The sequence below is a fragment of the Corylus avellana genome, chromosome ca10 (assembly GCF_901000735.1).
Source record: "Corylus avellana chromosome ca10, CavTom2PMs-1.0".
Taxonomy (NCBI): Eukaryota; Viridiplantae; Streptophyta; class Magnoliopsida; order Fagales; family Betulaceae; genus Corylus; species Corylus avellana.
The window spans coordinates 13,848,243-13,859,154 of record NC_081550.1 but is presented as its reverse complement, the minus strand read 5'-3'; the positions used below and the strand labels follow the sequence as shown (position 1 = coordinate 13,859,154).

The 10,912-nt window shown below is 34.1% G+C and overlaps 1 protein-coding gene across 1 annotated transcript; it reads left to right on the top strand.

Annotated features, from left to right (window-relative positions):
• Positions 1-9,853: 9,853 nt before the first annotated feature.
• LOC132162980 (uncharacterized) lies at positions 9,854-10,375 on the top strand. Its single transcript, XM_059573187.1, has one exon. The coding sequence runs from the start codon at positions 9,854-9,856 to the stop codon at positions 10,373-10,375; it is 522 nt and encodes a 173-aa protein (XP_059429170.1).
• The last annotated feature ends 537 nt before the right edge of the window (positions 10,376-10,912 follow it).

The following is a 10,912-nucleotide window of genomic DNA, read 5'->3' as shown; positions in this document are numbered from 1 at the left end:
GTTATGCAAGGGGCCTTCCACTGGCTTTAGTATTGTTGGGTTCAGATCTATCTAGTAAAAGCTTGCATGAATGGAAAAGTGCATTGGAGAGGCATAAAAGCATTCCAAATAAAAAAAATTCACGATATACTTAGAATAAGTTATGATGGGTTGGTGGACACTGTGAAAGATATTTTCCTTGACATTGCATATTTTTCAAAGGATAAAAAGCAAGTAATGCAACGAAAATACTAGACAAGGTTGATTTCTTTTCAGATTATGGTATAAAAGTGTCTGTGGATAAGTCTCTCATATCTATTGATGAGTTTCAGAGATTAACTATGCATGACTTGCTTAAAGAAGTGGGTAAAGAAATTGTTCGACAAGAATCACCCAAAGAAGTGGGTAGGTGGTAGTTTCATAAAGATGTTTCTAACAAATTATTAGCAAATTACTCATTTTATTATTGGAATATATATAGTGACACATGTCATCATTTTATTGGCTCTCATGTGGCACACTAACGGAATCCGTCAAGTGTTTTGATCAAATTTGACTGCAGGGAGCAAATTGTTACTTATGAAAAAGAAACTATTGTAAATTATAAAGTTTTTTAATATAAGTCTTAGCGTAATTTTTTCTAGGACATGACGAATATCTTTATGAAACTACAACCTACTACGTTTGCCGGGTTCTTTGGGTGATTCTTGTCGAACAATTTCTCTACCCACTTATTACAGCAAGTCATGCATAATTAATCTCTCAAACTCATCAATAGATGTGAGAGACTTATCCACAAGCACTTTTTATACCATAATCTGAAAGGAAATCACCATTGTCTAGTATTTTCCTGACTTTACCTACTTTTCTCCTTTGAAAAAATATGCAATATCAAGGAAAATATCTTTCACTGTGTCCTCCAACCCATCATAACTTATTCTAAGTATACAGTGAATGTTTTTTATTAGGAATGCTTTTATACCTATTCAATGCACTTTTCCATTCATGCAAGCTTTTACTAGATAGATTTGAACCTAGCAATACTAAAGCCCGTGGAAGGCCCCATGCATAACCTATTACATGTTCTGTGAGTTCCATAAAATCATTGTTAGGTGCGCCACATTTAAAGGCATGTCGATTGAAGAGTTGAAATGCTTCATTGTGATCCAACTTATTCACCTGGTATACTGAATCAACTCCGTGTGAATGAAGTAAATCTTTATCTCTTGTTGTTATGATAATTTTACTTCCTGAGCCAAACCAATTACCTTTTCCAGCTAACTTTGCTAATTGAACTAATTGATCCACATCATCAAGAACTAGAAGTACCCTCAAACAGCAAAGCCTATATTGTATCAAAGTAATTCCTTGATCAAGATTGTTAATAATTAGACTTACGCCTCCTAGGATCTTAGAAAGAAGTTTATTTTGCAAACGGATTAAACCGTCTATTTGGCCAAAAGTTTCTCTAATGTTTTCAAGAAAACAACTACCTTCAAACTGTGTGGCAATTGAGTTGTTGGTGGCTTTGGCAAGAGTTGTTGGGTGGTCCCTCTTACGTGGGGACCACATGGACTACAACAAAACAAAGATTTTTGCTTGTAGTAGAATTCTAACACACAATACGTGTGTTTATGAGAGACAAAAAGAAGGGAAAAATAAAAAGAAGAAAAGAAAGAGTGCGGCCCAGGGAGAGAAAGAAAAAGAAAAAGGAGAAAAAAAAGGGTTTCGCCTATTCACATCCGTCAGAGATTAGAGGTTCGTTTGTGGTCCGATCTTGATGCAATTTTAGAGTATTTCTCCTGATGACGAGTGCTACATATTGACTGGTGTCGATCGTCGGAATTCCTCTCCAATCGCTTAGTTGTTAATACCTACTTGGTGAGATCTTTCTTTATTCTTGTTGGAATCCACTTTTGGGTGATGAATTTATGTTTAATCCAAGAGGAATGCATGTATTCTTGATGTGGTGATAACCTCTAGATATTTCTCTAGGGAACGCAATTGTAAACTCATTATTTTTTATTGTGGAAGATTTAAGTGGACTAGGTCCCGTGGTTTTTACCATCGCATTGGAGGGCTTTCCACGTAAAAATCTGGGTGTCTTGCCTGTGGGTTTGCTTGATTATTATTTTGTTATTGTGTTACGATTTAATTTGCACAAAGAGGGGTAGATTAATTCTGCTGAGTATCTGAAAATGGTGTTCACCCTTAACATTTGGGCTAGCCTGTCTATCCATGCTGGAAAGCCCCCCACGATAGTGAAAGCAGTCAATGTCAAGAGACAAAACTGGAGAAGATATGGCCACATTATGGAATCTGGATGATATCGAAGATGTTCAAAGTGGCAAATTGTTCATATAAAAAAGGAGGCAAATTTTGCTGCCCATGAACTAGTCAAATTGGATGTCTACCAAAGTATAGATCAGGTTTGGATTGAAAAAATTTCAAGATGTATCAGTGACCTGGTTTTGTTAGGGCGTCATGCTCTTATTTTTTGATATGAATAAAGAATCAAAGATGATGGAATTCTTTTCAAAAAAAAAAAATTCGTTGACACACTTATTTACACCAAATATATGTTAAAGAGAAATTAACAAGAATAAATGAATATTTCCTTTGTTTGCATTAGTGTGAATGTTTCCTTTGACAGCATTAAATACCATATTACTTGCTTTTCTTTTCTTTTTTGTCTTCTACACTTTAAACCTAAACATGATTTGCTCATACGATTTCATTACACAAGTAATTTCCTTAGCTGTAGTTACCATCTTTTTCTCTTTCTCAGCATTTACGACAATCATATGATGATGGTTAACAGAGTCGAGGGAGGTCAGGCAATTCTCTCAAATGCTTTGCTCGGCCATTTCCTTCCACGTACGCTTGAATAGACAACAGACCCAATTCTCCAAATGGAAGTTACAAACAAAACACACAAGTCTTTCCTTTCGTCTCCTCTTCTCTTCATTATGTTTCCTTCTTCCCTCTTGCCCACAAGGTGGACTTTGAAAAAATATAATAAAACAAAAGGAAATGCTAGGTGTTCTTCTAGTGTTCTCCTAGTGTCCTCCCAACTGTGATGTGGCTTTTAAAATCACCAATAGATTAAAAGTCAATAATGATAATCTCTAGATTTAAAGTAAATATTAAATCAGCAATGGCGTTTAAAATGTTTCTTTAAAATCACCAATAGATTTTGTTGGGATTTTCCATTAAATCCCAACAAAATACCCCTTTTTAGAAAAAAAATATTAAAATTTTTTTTGCATGCTGTTAAATTCGAACCAATGCCTTAATCTTTGTAATTTTTTTCCTAAAACAAATTGGAGTATATTGGAAAAATTTAGTGGATGGGTGAGCTTGCAAACAATTGAAAGATAGATACACTAAATTGTGAGAAATTAAACTTTAGGGGGACATTGCAAAAGTAATGACAATTCAAGGGGGTTAAGTGAAGTTTTCCCAAAAAATTACTTAAAACTCCATATGATAAGTATAAATGACAAATAACTCCCTATCTTGAACTTTTATTTGAAATTTTGACAAAAACTGTGCCCAACCATCCTAAATCCTTAGGGGTGGTTCGGCTACCTTGTTGGCCAATTTGGAGTGATCCAACCAAACCCTATATATATATTTTGGTTTTATATTTTTATATTTATATTTTTTTTTTCTTTTGTTTTTCTTTTTTAATTATAAGAGAAATGTGTTGTATTATTATTCGTACTAATATGACATTTGTGGATTGAGATCCCCTAGAATTCCTTTTAAATTTGAGATTCTCAGCCATTCATCTGATCTAAGAGTCTAAAATTAGTCATGTTTGCTCATTAAATGCTAAAACATGACTTATTTTAGACGTTTAGATGAGATGAACAACTAAATTTTATGAATTTCAGAATCTCAAATTTAAAGAGAATTCTAAAAAATCTCAATCCGCCATTTGGAGGGTTTTCTATGCATTTGGAAGGTTTTCTGTAATAAGTTTAAACCGAAAATGAAGGTGGAGAGTTATGTTATTTATGCTCACACGAAGAGTTTTAAGAAGTGACGGAGCCACGTGGAGACCAATAAGAGCGATGGCCCCAACTAAAGCTGGAAAAAAAAAATTAAGTCTTATATGTTTGGCTAATGGCCCCTCCAAAAATAGTCAACAACCAAGCAATTAGCCAGTACGTGGTTGTGTGCACAAGTTCAAGTTGTTTCTCTTTAATGTAGTGGGTTTGCCATTTGCAGCAAAAAACTCCCATAAAGCTGGTCAAAGTCCACATTTATAAGCTTGTTGCCGTTGCCAACAAGTTTCTCATTTCTCTTTAATTTGACGTGTCGCGAGCATGTGACAGCTTGCATTATTATCTTGACAAACTTGCACAATTAGGGAGGTATAGCTAGCGGTTCTGCAATTCTCTCTCAATTTTCTCTACTAACTAGTACTCTTGCAACTTCGTCCACGGCCTTCCACACAGCTTCTTTGTCATTCTCTTCTTCCATATTTCAATGGGATGTACTCAAGAGTTTTGGAGGCGAAGATACTCATAAAACTTCGAAGCAAGCTAAGAGGAAATTTCAATGGGATGTACATAGATTTACGTCGAAAAGGAATCAACACCTTCATGGATGACAAACTTCGAAGCGAAGAGGAAATTTCACCGGCACTTGTCAAAGCCATTGAAGAGTCAAATATTTCGTTCATTGTACTCTCTAAAAACTACGCATCATCCCGATGGTGCTTGGGGGAGCTGATGAAGATCCTCGAGTGCAGAAAGACAAGGGAGATACTAGATCTACCACTGTTCTATGATGTAAATCCTTCGGAAGTACGACATCAAACCAATAGGGTTGGAGAAGCATTCACTGAACTTGCAAAAAGGTTCAACGATGATGAAATGAAGGTGGAGGGGTGGAAGAGAGCCCTAAACGAAGTGGCCAATTTATCTGGGATGTATTTGGGAAACAGGTATTTCTAACCACCTTTGCTGTCTTCCTTCTATATTGTTCTTTTTTTCTTCTAATTATGGTACATCCCATATACATATGTTTTCATGCATGCATGTGAACTATTTTACATTTAAAAATGTCTACTTGTAATTAAACTTTTAAATAATCTTTGTTCTAAAATTAATTAAACTCGGTCGATTCTTTTGGTTTAGATGGGATAATTTGCTTGAATAACTTTTTCAAGACTTTAAAAAATAAAATATGGAAAATGAACTTTCCATTTGTTGCGCACATATCAGGGTTGCTTCTGCTGGAGTAGTACCAGGATGGGTGACCTCTTGGGAAGTCTGGCTTGGGGGACCCAAAAGTGGACAATATTGTGTCATTGAGGTGGGGTGTTACAAATGGTATCAGAGCCATTGCCTAGCCTGAGATAGGGGGAGCGTGCATAAGCCCATGAAAGTCGCTAGCGGGCACTCGCTAGGACAGATGCCAAGAATGGGCTAATCCCATGAGGGTCCCCAACGGGGACGCTGGGTCCTAAGAGGGGGTGATTGTAACGTCCCACATCACTTGGGTATGGAGATGGGGATGTGCTTAAATGTATACAACACCCTTAATGATAACAACACGTTTTAAAGCCGTGATGGTTATGATCCCATCAAAACTCCACAGTTAAGCGTGCTTCTGATGGAGTAGTACCAGGATGGGTGACCTCCTGGGAAGTCTGGCTTGGGAGAGCCAAAAACGGACAATATTGTGTGTGATTGAGGTGGGGTGTTACAAAATATGGTAAGAATTATGTTAAAAATCCCTTTAAATTTTACATTTGTTTTTTTTTTTCATGAGTTAAGCTACTAGGAAAATATATATTTTACAAAATAACAATATTGCTTCAAGTTAGATGGTTATCTGACTTCAAGGGTTGAATATTCATGTAAAAATTGTGATGTTCATAATAGAAGGAGAACATGTGAGGTTAATCCCACCTTGAGAAAAAAAAAAAAAAAATCCCATTTCGAAATTCTAATTAAAGATTATATTGAACTTTATAAAAAGTTTAAATATAATTCTTGGAATTTTTTATTTTTCTTTTATTTTTTTGGTAAAAACACATTTCTCAAAACAAACTACAAAAAAATACAAAAAATACAAAAAAAAAATGTTTTACAAAAAATTAAATACAAAACTTTTAGGGAATGCCCTACAGCTTCGTAATCGAAAATTTTGAAAACACATACTTCTAGCTATTTAAAGTGAGAAGGTTGGTCTTAACAATACATACATACAACCTTTGTCAATTTTTACAATTTTTATTAGTATCTTGCCTTTTCTTTTATGAACAAGTAAGGCTAATATGTAAATATAAATATAACATAAACATTCATTTTGAGAATGTGATCATCAGTCACTTTAAGGCATTCCAAATTACTCATTTTGAATGAGTGGATATACAGGATAACATAATAGCAGAGGGTGGACAAGATGAAGAACATCCTCACTATCAAATTGCAATTATTGTTGGAGTCTACAGCGATGGTAATGAAATCTATTGTCCTCATGGAGATTACCATAAAACTTGCTCTGGATCATTGTTCTCTGATCAAGTATGGTTGCATTCCTATGTTCTTCCAGAAGATTTTAAGCTAAAGATGCAACACCCCGATATTTGAGCTGGCAAATATCGAAGTCATGACACTGCAACTTTAGAAAATACAATCTTATATCGGAGTATGTATATTTTTTTCTTTTTCTATGACCTAGGAATAACTTACACAACACAATTGAGCTGATTGAAATACCTCAAGGTGATATAAAATAGAAACATGGTTTTCATTACAACATATGTACACACTAGGTGTACCAAATATATGCAACAGACGGCACCTACGTTAATATGGTAATATTTATTAAGTTCACACACATCACTATACGTAATAAAAGCGATTAACATAAATGAGACTTGCTCCATAGAGTAAGCATCAATCCTACAGTAGATGGTTTATCAACCATCAAAACCAGTAAAAGGACCATCGTCCTCACTTTCTATTCCTGCATCAAGATCTATGTAAAGATGACGTTATCATATTTACATAGGCAAACAAGTGAGTAATCTATTTTCCTAGAGATAAAGACTAAAAAGACTAGTTTGAACAAGTAAGATTAAAGACTAAAATATATAATAATGAATGAGTTGTGAATGCAGCGTAATGACAGATTAGTTTGTGTTTTATGATAATCTTTCTTCAGACCTCTTGTCATGAGCTCTCAGCCCGCTTACGTTCGTTATGTCCCTCACACTTTAGAGGTTTACTTGTTTGGTGCTGGCAACTACACCGCCCCAGCTTAGTTATATATTAGGCATGTTGGACGGTTATATACCCCCATCCACTGAGATACCGACAGTTCCTCGCGGCAATCCACCCAGCTTGTTCTTAAGGTGGCTATCTTATCAGCCCATTTTATTAGACACATTATGCAGCAGTTGTATTGCAAAATTATATCAATAAGACAAAATAAGAATTCCTATAACAATAAAACAAAGCTAGTACTCAGTAAGTATATCCATACTTACTCTCCTTAGTGTAGTATTCTGCTCCACTTCTGCATATAAATACATACATACAAACAATACTTAGTTCATTCTCCAATAATATCATTGGTTAAAGACCCTCATCTTTTTATATTTACTTATTATCCATCACTTCATCTTTAGTTACTCATTTTATTATATTAATCTAAGATAGTCACTTATAACTAGCTTTATGCCTGAATTCATTTTTGGTGACGAGGCTAATGGCCAGTATCACTAAATACAAGCTAGTATTATAAATAATATATATAAAGCATGACTCATATTTCGGAGATGAGACCAATGGTCTGTACCTACCAAAGTATGAATTAAAATTTAAATGACAATAAAAGAAATGACTGAATGTAAATACTGAATTCATATTTCGAGGATGAGACCAATGGTCCGTACCGCCAAAAATATGAACTAAAATTTAAATGACAATAAAAGAAATGACTGAATGTAAATACTAAATTCATATTCTGGGGATGACCGCCGAAAATATGAATTAAAATTTAAATGACAATAAAAGAAATGACTGAATGTAAAAGCTGTAAAGTAAATAATATATAGATAATATCATAAGCCCTTAATTGATTTTGTCTACTAACTCATTATTATTAATTCACTTGTATCTATTACGCTATTTTACATTATACGCTTATTGGGTCTTTAAACAATTAAATGAGAACAAGTGATACAAGCAATAAATCATGATATTTATACAAGAAACACTTACCCAATAATCCTTAGAAGTAAAACTCTACCAAATCTTCTCTAGGTAGCTAGTTTAGAAAAATAAGAACACTTGAACACTATAAGAAAGATCTAAGCTATATGGTATTTGACTAGAACTAAGAAATAAAATGAAAGGAGGAGCTAACAATTTTACTTGTTCTTAGATTGTAAATAAAAAGCTCAAGTGAAAGTGACTTTAGCTTTAGGCTCTATTTATAAGAGAATCAATGGTTAGGATTTATTTTTACACATTTGATCTAAGGGTTGAGATGTATTTAACCAAAAGAATGAACCTAGTCCATATTTCATGCTCTATACCAATTAGTATTTTCGTCCAAAATGAGGGCAGTGTATCCCGATTTATTTTTCAATGTCCAAATGTACTCCAATTGACATGAAATTTTGAGAGCAGATAGAGGACTCTGAGACAAACATTTTATATTTTTGGTTTGACTTCATCCGAGTTCGTTTGTGTCTATTTTTGGCCTATACAAAGTTTCCGATTCAACTTAGGCTTTAACTATTTGCATCCCCACTTGGTCACTTGCCTTATTAAATTATTATTATCATGATACTTCCCATAACCCTCATTACTAGAAAACTTTAAGCTTTCAACAAAGGTGGCTAGCCTTGGTATCTTTCTTTAGCAGTTTTAATCTCATTAGACAGTATGAAAATTATGACACTGTTTCTTAGGCTAAAAACTCAAAAGCTTCAAATTAATTTATGACTTCACTAAATGCCAATATAAATAATTTATTTACTAAATTGGGTTTAATTATGCCCATAAACATATTAGTGAAGCAAAATTTTAGAATTGAAGTAATATACAAAAGAGGTCAAAAATCAATGTAATATATCTTTAACACTAAATAGTTATTTAATATCATTAATCCACATATCATTGTTCTAATTCATCGATTATTCTTTTAATCTATTTAATATTATTTAAATAAGAGTTTTAAAATCTAGGTTGTTACAAAAGAGGGGAGATAATCTTCAAGTTTGCTTAAGTATTTTCCAGTATCATACAAGTTTGAATTTTATATCTGTGAAACATTCAAAGTCAGTGTTCTTTAAAAGTTGCAGATTCCATTTGGTACGAAAGCATGAAGAAAAAGCGATAGATTTAATTCAACCTTCAAAATAATAAGAATCCTTTTATAGGGGATTTGTAGTTGGTCTTGACCTTTTGTGTCGCATGCGGTGTCCAATTTCTTCTATTTTCTTATTTTATTGCGGGCCCCACGTTAGCTTTTCTCCTTTTAAGTCTTCTTTATTCGTCTTTGTTTTGCTAGTTCCCACCTACGCATGGCTTTGCAAATTCATGAGAAAAGTCTCCTTCGGCTTTCTTTTCTTTTCTTTTCTTTTATTCCTTTTTTTTTTTCCTAGAAAAGGCAATAACTCGCATTATAATATCCTTTTAAGCTCACATTTAATAATTAAATATTATTCCACAGTTAAATATAAAATGCAAGAATTAATATAAAATAAGGTAGGATAAAGCTTATTTTAATAGACACTTTAATTTAAGCTATTATCCTCCCCACCCCACCCGGCGGCTTATTTTAATAATTTACACTACACTCATTGGAACATGTCTAAACCATACACTCCTCAAGATCAATGATAGAGGTGGAGGAACGAATTCTTTGGCAGCCGCCACCAAGTGGAATGGTTAAACTCAATTGGGATGCGGCAGTGGATGCTAAGGAAAAAATAATTGGTTTGGGAATTGTAGGTAGAGATGAGAAGGGATCTTTCTTGGCTGCACTCAGTAAACAAATGCGCACTGATATCAGTCCGGTGGGAGCAGAAATTTATGCTGCACTCCATGCAGTCCAGTTTTGCATTGAACAATGCTACTCGAAGGCATGGTTTGAAGGTGATGCACTGCAGGTAGTTAAAGAAGTAAATTCAGAGTTACCCTGTGAAAGCATGCATGGTCATTTAACCGAAGCCATAAAGGAACATCTTCAAGGTTTGAACCAGGCGATTTTAACCCACACCAGAAGAGAGGCAAATGCTGCTGCCCACGAACTAGCTGTAGAAGCTAGGACCCATGTCATAGATACCGTTAGGTGGACATCAATCCCACCATGTATCTGTTGTATTGTAAGGCGAGAGGAATCACTTTCCTCCCTTTGATTCTTACCTTTTTGAGATTCAATAAAAGTATACGACTCTTATCTTCAAAAAAAAAAAATAAGGACTTTTATTGGGACATAACATAGGGTTAAAGAAAGGGAAATAAATAAAAAAAAAGGTGATGGTAAAAGTGAGAAGTATTTCAAGATAAATGGGACTTCGGCTTCTTTTGTATGTTCAATTAATTTCACTCTCCAATGTTCTTTCAATAAAGCACTCATATTTCTTTTCCATAGTATACCTTCACCCTTGAACATCAACCATTTTTTTTTCTTCTTCTTCTCCTTCAATCTTTTCATTGGATTTTTTTTTTTTTTTTTCAATTTTTTTTCCTCATCTTCTTTTGAATCACTAATCCACCACACCGAAATAATTTGATAAAATTCATTCTTGAAACACTTGAGAAAGGGTTTAAGAAAGAAAGGCTAATTATATGGCTCAATGGGGTGACTAGTGATAGTGTATCATACGAAGAATGTTGAGGCTCAAAATAAAGAAAAATAGCTTAATCTCATCTCTCAATGATTTGCATAGTTC

Bases quoted from the DNA above. Each gene is read 5' to 3' on its own strand.
- LOC132162980 (XM_059573187.1), top strand. From the start codon at position 9,854: ATGATAGAGGTGGAGGAACGAATTCTTTGGCAGCCGCCACCAAGTGGA.